This window comes from Thunnus albacares, chromosome 9 (genome assembly GCF_914725855.1).
Source record: "Thunnus albacares chromosome 9, fThuAlb1.1, whole genome shotgun sequence".
In the NCBI taxonomy this organism is placed as follows: domain Eukaryota; kingdom Metazoa; phylum Chordata; class Actinopteri; order Scombriformes; family Scombridae; genus Thunnus; species Thunnus albacares.
Window position 1 is genome coordinate 22170042 of NC_058114.1, and position 12714 is coordinate 22182755.

At 42.5% G+C, this 12714-nt stretch overlaps 1 protein-coding gene across 1 annotated transcript in view; it reads right to left on the bottom strand.

Moving 5' to 3' along the window:
- Positions 1-1312: 1312 nt before the first annotated feature.
- The window catches only part of sema6bb (sema domain, transmembrane domain (TM), and cytoplasmic domain, (semaphorin) 6Bb), a 126638-nt gene continuing 115236 nt past the window's right edge, over positions 1313-12714 (bottom strand). The window contains exon 17 of the mRNA XM_044362155.1: positions 1313-4614. Within this exon, the coding sequence (XP_044218090.1) occupies positions 3707-4614 (908 nt within the window). The 3' untranslated portion in view covers positions 1313-3706. The remainder of the gene's footprint in view (positions 4615-12714) is intronic.

The window sequence follows — 12714 nt, forward strand, 5'->3', positions numbered from 1 at the left end:
TGAAACACCAGAGGAGATGCAGAGCGAGGACACGGCTGGCTGGGTACGCCCGCCGAGACAGAGAGGCCTCATTCACACACACACACACACACACACACACACACACACACACACACACACACACACACGCACACAGACACCCAGCACTCAGGCCATGGCAGAGATGAAGACAGGGAGAGATAAAGAGAGGCAGAGATGAGGGGCCTGGCTGGTGCAGGGCTCCGTATCCTCAATACTAATGACCTGTTTCAGGGTGGAATGTGTAAAGAATACACTGTAGCCTACTAATGTGGAGAGTCGGTAATGCAGTAACATCATGTTCGCCCGCCTGACCTCCTCCTCTGTCCTTGCTTTCATAAATCTCGTTCATTGGCTTGTTTCAGACAGCACCTCTAGCTCTGGCTGTATATCATTTAGGACTGCGTATTGAACCTCAATACTTTCTGGTACCGACTGAAATGTGTCTGTAACACTGAGTATCGAAAACAGCTGATTGTCCGGTCAGATTCATAGACCTGTTTACTTTTATTTCTCATATAGTTCTTGATTTGAATAAAAACTTTGGCAATTTTACAATATTTTATTCACGCAGTGAGTTTTTGTAAGCTGCTTGTGCTTAGGAGAAATGTTATAGGAATAGTTTGACATTTTGGGAAATGCAGTCCTTGCAGAGAATAAGTGGGTGTTCAGACAGAACGCAAACTGAATTTTAGACATGAACTTGAATGAAAAATGTATGCGTGTCCTGGGGCCAGAGTTTCTGGTGAGTTCTAAGTTCAGTCAGAAGCTGAACTGAACACAAAAACACTAAAGACACACTGAATTGAACACATTATCAGCTCCACCAGAACGTGCATTGCAATGATTTGTTGTTGCATGCTTTGGGTTCAAACAGATGACGATCGGTGCGTTCATGGACAATCTGTGAAAAGTGTTGACTTAACCTTGTTACACTCTGCTCCTCAGCCTGTCTGAACTTGAAAGAAGAAAAAAAAAAAGCTGTTCCTTCGCTTAAAAATCACAAATTTAACTTTGGAGGAAGCGAAGATGAAAAGTTAGCGTGAGAAAAGGTATGTGTGGTGTGAGGTCATGAGATCTGTGTCAATTGCATGAGTCTCACGGTCAAAGTGTGAGACTGGGCAGCTCTGCTGTCCGGCAAAAAAAACAGTCCCACACATGAACCCCCGTTAAACTGCAACTTGATGTGTTTACAGTTTGGTTATCGAAACATAATGTGTTTATTAGTGAGCTTTAGAGGTGTTGGTAGGTTGATTTTGTTGCTGTTTTTTTTTTTGTTGCTGTTTTCAATCTTTATGCTAAACTATGCTAACTACCTGCTGGCTGTAGCTTCATATTTACTCTACAAGCATAAGAGTGGTATCGATCTACTCATGTAACTCTCAAACTCATCAAGACAGAGAATAAATGTAAATCCCAAAATGGTGACCTATTCCTTTATACGGAAAAAAGGGTTTTACAGGGAAAAGTATCGGCACCAGTATTGAAAAGTTTCAAACAACAGCCATGTACAGCTATTTTTATACATTGAGATGTATTGTGTGTGTATTGTTAGTATTTACCACCTGACCCTAGATTCCCCTCAGCTAAGCAGTGCCTAGCTTCTCCACTTTTAGCAGCACTTTGTATACAGCATAATGGTTTAAATCTATTGTATAGCGTGCACTGCCTCCACACAGGGCAGTAACACTGTAAGCATGGATTTGTGAATGTCAAGCAAAGGGTTGCTACACAGCATTAATGGCTCAATAGCGAATGAAACGTGGTTAGAAAACAAAAGAAGGGTGAGAAGAAGAGTAACAATGATAAAAGCTGTTTTTTGCACTCAATATGAGTAACACAATCATCGGTACAAACCCAAAGAGACTTAACACACACACAAGCTGACAGACTGACACACACACACACACACACACAAAACACCACCATGACCCAGATGAACTAAAGCTATCTCTGGATCTACATTTGAATCAAGAACGGATGAGAGCAGACAAAAAAACAGAAAACATCAAAAGATCAGACAACGGAGTGAAAGAGTAACTCCACACCCAAGTATACCCATGCCCATCTGTTTTCTTTATCCCGCTTTTGTTGGGAAACACACTGAAAGACAGACAGAAAGGGATAAACCCACAAGGGATTACCATTGTGACAGTTAGCAGTGTCCCAACCCTGGCCTCACCCTCAGCCCTCAGCTCCTCCCTGTCCTGGCAAACCGGTGAATCACCAGTGTGGGTGAAGCATAAGATGCCCGTGCCTGTTGGGTTGTATCTCACATGACGGATGGAGTTGCTATCCTCCTCATTGATATTCTGCTAGGCTGTGGTGCTGGGCTAGGTCCCTGACTCTTAACGGCTATTTGTTGCCGCAGTCTCCCCCTGCTTCTGGGGCACAAAGAGGCTCAGTGTCGGGCAGAAGAGGCTGAATGGAGCTCCCAAGCGGCCGGGCCTCACAGCCCAGTCAGACAGCCAGACAGCCACAGCTCACATTCCCTCCTTCAAATGGACTGCGGAGCCCGGGGAGGCTTCAGGTCAGGTCAGACAGACCCGGGCATACTGAGAGGCAGCGAGGGAGGGAAGAATGGAGGGGAGATATTGTTCCTTTTCCCAGCACCTTGCTCTTTCTGACATCTCTCAGCTTCAGTTTACTTTGCTGAGAAAACAGTGATGTATAAAATATCAAATTAAATTGGCTTTATTTTCACCCTTACTCGTTTCTTCCTTATTATTGCTCTCTTTCATTTCATCTTGGCTCTGTCCAGCATTGCGTCTGAGGTACTGGAAATCACACAAAAAAATCACACTGGGAGTCTCCACCCTTCACTATCCTCTGATAAACCATCCAAACGTCTGATTGGAGCTTCAAAGAAACCCATGATAAACTGTGTTTGTCTCTCTGTGATTGTTTATAAAAAGGGAAAATAATGTTAACATCAACTTCCTCCTTAGAGAACCTTCATTATATAGTTATACTTCACAGTTAAGACAGGACACTTGTTGGGGTTGTTGTGGCCACTCACACACACGCATACACACATACATACTAACGCATACACACACTGCATGATTCAGTGAGAGTCGCTGCCCTCTGGCATGGCTACAACAGTTTTAGTCTGATATTGTCTCATCTGAAATCCAAAGTAAAGCACATTGTTGTCTGCTGGATGCCAGTGGCACAAAAAAACACAAAAGCAGAAACAAAATTTCACACTCAAAGAAGATCCATGGTGTCAAAACAGTGAACAAAATGGTGGAGGGAGACCTTTCACATTTGGTGCTGTGAGCGAAATTGTCATTTTTTTTTTTTAAATCTCCACTCTGTCCTTTAGAGAAGATTCCCTTTCCTTTTGCACCCCTCTCTATACCTTACTGTTTGTCCTATGGTGTCAAAGTCATGCTCTGTGGGTCATACCACTATCAGAGCAGAGGGGTGCACCTCAGATTAAGAGGCGAGGAACGGAGTCGTGGAGAGAGTGTTCTCCTCTTTTTTAACTCTCTCTGTTTCTTTTCTCTCTGTCTCTCTCTTCAGTCAGCTGAATGACGTCAGAACATTGAATGACAGTGAGAGAGGACAGACAGGGTAAGGTTGGACCGGGACACGGAGTCTGAGGGGCTAATTTATTCCAGTTTACTGTTGGAGGAAATGGGTTTTCAGAGAGAGCTTGCAGTCAGGGCTCACGTACTTCACCTCACTGGCCACTGGGGGTGCGCTCTCCCATGTTCTTCACTAGAAGATGGCTGAAGTCAGCCAGTTCTCCCAGCCCTCGGGGCCCGTGCATGTCTGGCCTGATGAGGCCCTGGCGCTGGGAGTGATAGGGCGCTCCATTGTTGCTGTTGTAGTTGAGCGCCTCGTGACTCCAGCGAGGCTCCCCATAGTCCATGTGGGGAGTGGGAGCGGAGACCACCCTCCGTCGGTCGGGGGAGTCCTGTGGTGTGGCGGGGTAGATGTATTCTCCCGCTGAGTTCCTCAGGGTGCCGGTGGGACGGCTGCCACCGTGCTCCCCTCTCTGGGTGGCTAAGATCAGGTAGCGCTGGCGCTCCGTGTGCGGGGGCAGCACAACTTCTCCTGGGTCCTCTATCCGGACCATCCCTCCTCCCCCTCCACCTCCGTGCAGGAACTTGGAGCTCAGGTAAATGACAGAGTTGTTGGGGCAGGGAGTCCCCACAGCAGTGAGGAAGGTCTGGCTCTGGTCCCAGTCGGTGTCTGGGAGACGCATGGCCCGTTTCTGCTGCAGTGGGGTCTGCTCTGGGGTAGGCAGCAATCCTGGGTCCATCTCTCCTTTCGGCCAGCCGTTGGGTGTGACAAAGGGGTTGTCTGCTTGCGAACGGCGCCTCTCACCACCGCTGGTTCTTGTTACGCTCATTACTGACCCGCTGCGGCCCTGTCCCAGCATGCTCTGCTCTTTGTCACTTTTCCGGCGGGCACCGTTGGCTCCAGTGCTACGGGAATGACGGTGGCGGTGACTCATGATCCAGCAGACGGTCAGGCCAGAGAGGATGGCTCCTGTTGCGAAGGCTGAAACAGCAGACACCACCAGCAGGTTTACAGACACCAGTCCATCAGGCTCCTCAATGAAACTCTCTTGGAGAAGCATTCCTAGTAAGACACAGGAAAAAAGAGATATAATCACACACAAAAAAAAGGCCAACAGGCAGAACCATCTAAAAAGCATCAGTATTTCCTGTATTAAACATGTGGGAGTTAACAAATGGCGAGACAAAATGGCCTATTTTCTCTTTCCCCTCTGTGGGTGGGAATGGTCACATGCTTTCCAGGCAAGGTAGCTCTGGCTAATTGCCTTCATTACGTAAAGTGGATGGTGATTTTAATAGCTGTAATAACTGTCTTCCTGATTGAGAATAGCTCTCAACCCTAACATGTTTCACAACATTAGCTTTATGGGGAGAGATGCCAAGTCTGGCATTAATGTTGAGTACTAATTTTAAGTTTTCATACAGACATATCACATGAAAATCAGTTATACTTCTCATTCATGTATTTTGATTTAAAATGACACATGACTATCAATTAATCTTATATTTAACACCTATATTATCCTATTAAACGTTGGTTCATGTAGAAATAAAGTATATAAGACTGAACTTTTTTTCCTTACTGAGAATATATTAAAAAAAACTACTTGTACTCCTTTTTGCTCAAATCAATATGCTCATATTTTTCCTTTTTACATCTGTATGTCCAAATCTTTGCAAGGATGAACATAAAGCACCGTGTTTATAGATAAAGGGTACCATATCTGCAGACAAGACCATGAATTTTAGTATTTTTTGTGAGAACATGAGATGCGCTCCCTCTGAGAGAGCGGTTTATGAATTATTGAAGATATGAATAAAGCAAGACCACAGAACAGGCTGCCATGGATCAATTAGGAAAATGCCGGAAGAAAAGTTGTTTTTTTCTGTGTGAACTCCTGGGACCAACACCAACGAATACAATGAAATTGTGCCAAGGGAAGCAGATTGGAGAAAAGCAGAGGAAGGAAAGTGGAGGTTGTTACGGAGAGAGAGAGGGAGAGCGAGAGAGAGAGAGAGGGACAGAGAGAGAGAGAGAGAGAGAGAGAGAGAGAGAGAGAGAGAGAGAGAAAGAGGTTGCCTAAAGCAAACTGGAACATTTGGGGCCTTAGACAAACATAGTAATAGTTGTTAAATTACAACAGCGATAGCGGCAGAGGGAGGACTGTCTCCATAAGGACAGCGAAATAAATCCTTTCTCACAGAAAACAAATGGAAGTCATTAATAGACATTGGGAGCCACTTACTCACTTACCCACAACACAGGGAAGGAGCAGGGCAAATAATGGAGAAGGAATGAACATACAGTGAACATAAACAAACATACTTTTATTGTCTGACAAATTCATTTTTAATGGGGACAAATGGTGCTGCTGGTTGTGGTGCAAATGCTCCAGTATGAGACAGCCCGGTGGTTAATTAATGTGGCCTGTGGCTTTGTAAAATAAAGTGTTACTCAACACATTGACATTAAGCTTGGGGAATGGCAGCTTAAGTCTGTGAGAGACTACTGAACTGCTGTGCAGCGCCAGAGGTGCTTTTGTACATATTAAAGGGGCAGTTCACCCAAAAAGACAGTAAAGACATTGTCTACTGTTACCAACAGGGCGATCCATCTGTCAAGTTTCATGTGATTTTACTGAGGTTTGAGCATATCTGATTGCACCAACGGGATAGGGCTCGATAATGGTTTGTGTGAGTCAAGCCCACACGCGCATACACAAAAGTCACCTTTGAAAAGCTCTACAACAACACTTCTTTTAAAATACAATGGCAGGGATATGAAAGAAAAATGACAGGCTTTGTTTTTAACAGCTCTTTCCTTATGTGAGGAGATGCTGGGAGTTGAACTTGTGCACTGTAGAAAGTAGTACACACAGTACAAGAATATAAACAAATACAAATACAACAATGAAAAAAAAGTCTACAGTCTAAAGTCGTACTGGTGGCTCTGTGAGGCTGTACTTAACCTCAGCATGCTAGCATGTTCTCAGTGACAATACTAACATGCTGATGTTTAGCAGGTAAAGCATGCTAATCACTGAGTACAGTTGAACCTGAAGGGAATATTATTAGTTTTATAGGTATTTGGTCATGGGCAAAAGTAATTGATGAATTACATTGTGACCTAATGATGGCAGCAGATAAAAAGGGAACACCAAAGTCATTATAATTCATCCTGTGGGGGAATATGAATGTATTTGCCAAATTTCATAAAAATCCATCTAATTATTGTAGAGACACTTCACTCAAAACCACAAATGTCAACCTCATAGTGGTGCTGAAGCCAGGGGATCACCAAAGTCAGTAGGGTTCCTCCTCTGGGGACCATGAATGTCTGTACAAAATTTCATAACAATCTATTAATGAGACTGAGATATTTCCATCTGGACCAAAGTGATGGACTGTCACTGCCATCCCTAAAGAAAAGCTGTCTCTTTTTGTCAAATCATAGAAGCAAAACTCTTACCTAAAAGTTAAGTACAGCCCGAAAAATGATGCATTGTTAATAAAAAAGAGTTGAGGAAGATCTTTCTTTTCTTTATTCAGACAGTTAGTTCATTGCTAGGTTGTACAGTATAGCCTCAGTACAGTGAGCCACACACTCTACAGAATCAAGGCAACAATTGTCCAGAATTATAAATGAACTATTCATCTATGGCCCAAATACAATTTAACTTTATAGCTTGGTCAATGGGTTCTCAACACTATCAATGACAGTCCATACACTCAACAAGTTAGCTGTTTCCATTGACTGAAACCCTGCGTTAATCAACTGATCTTGTTGGTCAATCAATGTCCTTTTCAGGACTAATTAGTCCTTTATCACCAATCCAATAAGCTCAGTGATACACGTGGACACAGGCCTTAGTTACAGCCTGTTAATTATGTGACACGGACAGGTCAGCTCACCATCAGGCAAATCCTCCTGAGTAACCACATTTTATCAGAGGGATTATGTTCGGTTTTAAAGCGAAATATGATTCGTATTTGTTTTTCATTTCTCTGTTTGCTTGATGCCACGACCTCCTCTTCCCTCATTTCCTTTTTACTTATTTTATCTTTCTCCTCCATTAACCCATCACTGCTTCTGAATATTAATCTTAGAAGAATGAATTCCCATCTGATATTTTAATCAAGATGGGAAAAGTTTTGGTTTGATACTCCCCTGAAAAAGCCATGTGGCTTGAATTATGCATTTGAAAGTGTTTATTTAACCGAGTATTAAGGTTTATTTAGGAGGTTAGTTTTGCCCAACGGGATGTAAAAACTTGATTGCTCAATATCTAGAAATTGCTCTGAACACAGATGTCAGCTCATAATTCGGATCTCACGACACGTCTTTCCTCATTTTCATTCCTTCATGTTATCACGGGCACACGCTAACCACTGTCTTTGTGTATTCATTTAAGCACCCATGTTCTTCTATGTTTATACTGATTTTGGCATTTGCTCTTTTCTCCTTGGGCAGATCTAAATACATTGTTGGCATCTTTTTACAGCAGCCTAAACTTAGCTCTGATTCTTGCTGTATTTATTTTCACGTTTCAGACCAATATTCAGTTTGGAGTGACTGCCACTTTCAATTACATTATCGCTCCTCTCCTCAATAAATGGGATGGTTTCTGGCGGAGCTGCAAATGAGACACAAAGAAAGGCATTTGGAGGTTACAGCCATGTTCTCTTGTCCACACACGCACGCATTGTGGAGGAGTCTGAAAAGTCGAGTAATGAATTGATTCAGGGCTGGATTTTTTTTTTTTTTTTTCAGTAAACCGCAGCCTTGATAACTTTGTAAACAAAAATGAAGTGCTGCAACCACAGAATATTCAGAGCAACGCGGCAACGGGGAAAAAAAACGCAAATCTCCTCTCTCACACATCACATCTGGAATTGTTCTTGCTATAGTCAGCTGTAGAGGTTGTAGATATTTCTCTACAACATTAACTCAACTGTGGTCCGGGCTTGCTGTGTGGCACTTTAGATTAAATTCTGCACAGTGCAATAATACTGCTGTCATCTCCATGCAGGGGTAGAAGTCTTGACATGTGTGTGTGTGTGTACAGACGTTTTAGCTGTGGAACGGAGAGAGACTATCCCTCTCACGATAATGAATGAGGCAAATTCTGCTCAACTGTATTTTTCTCTGAGACGGACACTCAAATATGTTAATTATGTCAACAGTTTCTTCTTTTTTCTGCACATATATGTGTCTTTCTTACACGTAGAGGGAATATTAAGCCAGTGGCAATAAGCTGAAAAAGATGATGAAAATGAAAGGGCGGATGGATAAAGGTTTTGGAGGTGTGTGTTTGTGTGACAGCAGACAGGTTTCCCTGCATCCTACGGAGAGGTGACAGTAGAGGCAGCAGCTTGCACACTATCTCCTTCCTTCAACTCCTTCTCTCCTCCTCCAATTCCTGCTCACTTATTAAAGCTTAATAGAAACCAACGGGCCTGCCTGTCAGCCTGACGCACACTGAGCTGCTTGTCTTGGAGCATCCAGCTCCAATTACAGCGTAACAATGGAGAGGAGAGGAGAGGTGAGGATGGAGAGGAGGGGAGAAGAGAGGACAGGAGAGGAAGTTTGGATTATTTAGGTTAAGGAAAAAGAAAGGAAATGGAAGGAGAAGTGAGGAGACACGAGGACATGAGACAAAAGAGGAGGAGAGGTGAAACAGAAGAGGTGAGAAGATGAGAGGAGGGCGTAAGTGAGGATTACAGAGGTGAAGAAGAGAGAGAAAGAGGAGGAGAGTATAGAGGAGAGAAGAGGCCTATTTAGTCATACAGGAGATGGAACGGCTCTGTTGTTTAAAGAAACACTGATAGGATATTTGTGTATATATATATATATAGGTACGCACAAGTTAACTGTCACATTCAAAGTACAAAGGAGCTCACACGTAGTTTCAATTTTCCTTTGGTATTTGTTTTCCTTTGTCTCTAACCCACTGTCATCTGTTCTTTCATACCCCGGTATCGTCCTTCCCTCCCTCCAATCCTCTTGTTAGCTGTTAATCCTCTCTTCGTATCTCTCTCTTTTACCCACCACTCCTTTGATCACCAGGGGTGGCGGCATGATGGGAGTAATGGCTTAAAAATTCAAAAGAGAAGTAGAGAAACTCTAACTTGCACTCTTTCAAATCAAGGTCGCTCCCGCACGATCAAATTTAATATCAGTGTGATGTTTCTGTTAGATGGCGAATGTGACAGCTGTGGTCATGTTAAGGGGATTGATTTTTCCCTCATGTCTTCCGCTCTCATTTCTCCCTCCCTCCCTACTTCCATTCTGCCGGTGAGTAAAAGAAATTAATGAAAAGCCCTGCTAGCTCCATGTCAGTTGTTAAACATTTCCCTTGATTAGAGCACTGGCAGGAGAGTGTATCTGCTCGGTCCACGTTCACAGTTTGGCGGCGCTTTCGACAATGGCCTTGTGAACATGTGTGCGTGAGATAAAGAGAGAGAACCAGATGAAAGTGAGGAAGATGATTTTTTTTTTAACCAAAAGATAATTATGCTCAACTACAACTTGGGTCTACGTTTTGCAGTTTTGGCCATCATTTCTACTGGATACAATAATACTCTGCTCATCAAAGTAGAGTGCTGGAATCTGGGAACAATGAAGTCTGACAGGCCAATAAACATCAGCATTCAGATGATCAGACAAGTCGACGGCTGAGCCAAAGTACCTAAACTACTGAATTTGGAGGTAAAACTGAAAGTGAGCACATTTCAAATGAAGGGCGTAGGCTTGGTTTTAATTTTAGTCTTTTCCCTGCTCCCACACATACAGTAAACACATAAAAACCTTGAAAAACGTTAACCATATTGATGTATTTGCTAATATAACTTGCCTTAAACATGACTTGTATCCTTGTTGTATCATGTTTTTTTCTCTTTTTTAAAACAGATATTTACATTTTATTACCACAACTTTGAGACTAAAATTAATATTTAAAATTGACATGATACATTTGCTCTGTTTAATCCAACTATCTGCTGTAAACCATTATCAAATCTCACCTGAGACTCTGTAGCTCCATCCTTCTTTCAGTTTGTTGATTTTGGCTACAAACCAAGTTTCCTGCAACTAATAAACTGTTGGATTGATAACAGAACATCTTATTAGCTAAGCTTAGCTGTTAATGACGCTTTGGTTCTTCTTTAAAAAGAACCCGATGTCCTGACTGTGGAGCATTTACAACAACAGTAATGACATTGTACGCCTGAAATCTAAATATAATATCAACTGACTGATGTTTGTTTTGTGGGGTGAAGAACTTTTTAATTCCATGATGTTTGAAACATTATAACTATAAATAGCTTCAGATTCATCGTTAAACACAACTCTGCTCCTGCTGTGCAGCTTTGGTAAAATCGGTAAAAATATTGGTAAAGACAATTCAGCAACACCTTGACCCTATCGTCCATACCCAACTCTACGCCTATGCTCCAAATGGACAATTTGTGTATTCAGGCAAAATATCAAGTACAACCTTATTGTTACTGATATAAATGATGACCAAAACTATCAAAACAAGACCCAGTTTACAATAAACTGGAATTATTTTTCATGGTAATTATGTTTCGCTGGGCTCTACACTGTTGTTGTTACTGTTTGGAAGTGTTTGCCACTTTGAATGTAAACTAATTAATCTGGGAACTATTTGGAGCTGCCTACAGTTCGATAAGTTCCTTAATCAAAAGCCAGGCGAGGGAACTTTTATGCAGTTTGAGAGCTGGAATACATGTATTAGAAACACAGCACATCAAAACAGAACAAAGAGATTTCACAGCATCCCGGTGGACCTGTCGATGCCACGAGCGCACACTTCTGAGCTTGATAGGTTACGACTGTGTCAGCGTACAGCCACTGATCTGAGCTTTCATCTCCAGAATCCACCATTTCTCTGCATGTTAATGTGTTTATGCGCACAGTGATGGCAGGGATGCACGTGGCAAAGCATGTGCGCCGTAGTGTGAATAAGTGTGTATAGATGTATGAATATGTGTGTGTGTGTGTGTGTGTGTGTGTGTTAATAAGTGTGTGCACTTGCTACACCCATGGCTCAGTGATTTTGCTCATTATCCTCCTCTCCTTTTCCTCTGTTGAAAGACTGCAGCCGTTATTTTGTCTCTTGTTTTGAGCACATCTTCCTCCTTCCCACTGACTTACTCTTATTTTTCTTTTTTACCCCCTCAAATTACTTTTCTTCCAGCACATACAGTATGTATCTCACCTTATTTTCCCCCCCAAACTCTTCATCTGTCTCTGTTACACACAAACATGCCGCACACCTCATGTTGTGAGCTGTGGAGCTAACACCGCTGTGTGTTCAAGGATGGAAAGAAACCGAGAAAGAATTAAAACGAACGCTGTAAGGCTCCTTACTTGGACTTTACCTTGCTAGCTTGTAAACCTTGTTTACTCTCGGGATGATTGTAAAACCATTTACAGTCCGTCCCTGACAGTGTTTTCAGAGCACAGCCGAGAAAAGCTGCTGGAGAGTTCTGCACGACTCCCTGGTAAAATATATATATATATATATATATATATATATATATATATATATATAATTTAAAAAAAAAATCCCCCAACTTCGGCTCCTGAGGGCCAGTCAGACGTGCCTGACTGATCAATATGTTAAAACATTTATGCACACCAGCCATGTGTTTGCAATTAAAATTCCATAAAATCTCCACGAGAAAACCTGCTGTTAATAGATTCAGGTCTATTAGCGAGGGCAGATCAGGCTTTTGGCTGGCTCAGAGTCAAGGTTTGCGATGATGACTGCATAATTACATACCTGCACGACTCTCTTGCTGCCCATACATTTCTCTCTTACACCTCTCACTCTCCCCCAGCAGCTATCTTAATTTTTAACTCTATTCTTCGTCATGGTTTCTTCCTCACTTTCCGTGCTTATTGAAAAATCTCTGCTTGGGGTAAACAAGGTAAGTCTAGAGTTGCTTTGGAGAGCGCCACGTGTTAAAATCATCAGAGGGGGGCAGACTCCCTCCCGCTGCCATGTAATCAGCTACAGGACTTTTTTTTCCGTTCCCCATAAATGTTTTTTTTTTACAGCCTATGCACACGTGTTGCTGTCAGGAATGTTTCTCATTGAATTTGTGGAGTCAATTATATCGGGAGTCCTTATTTTCC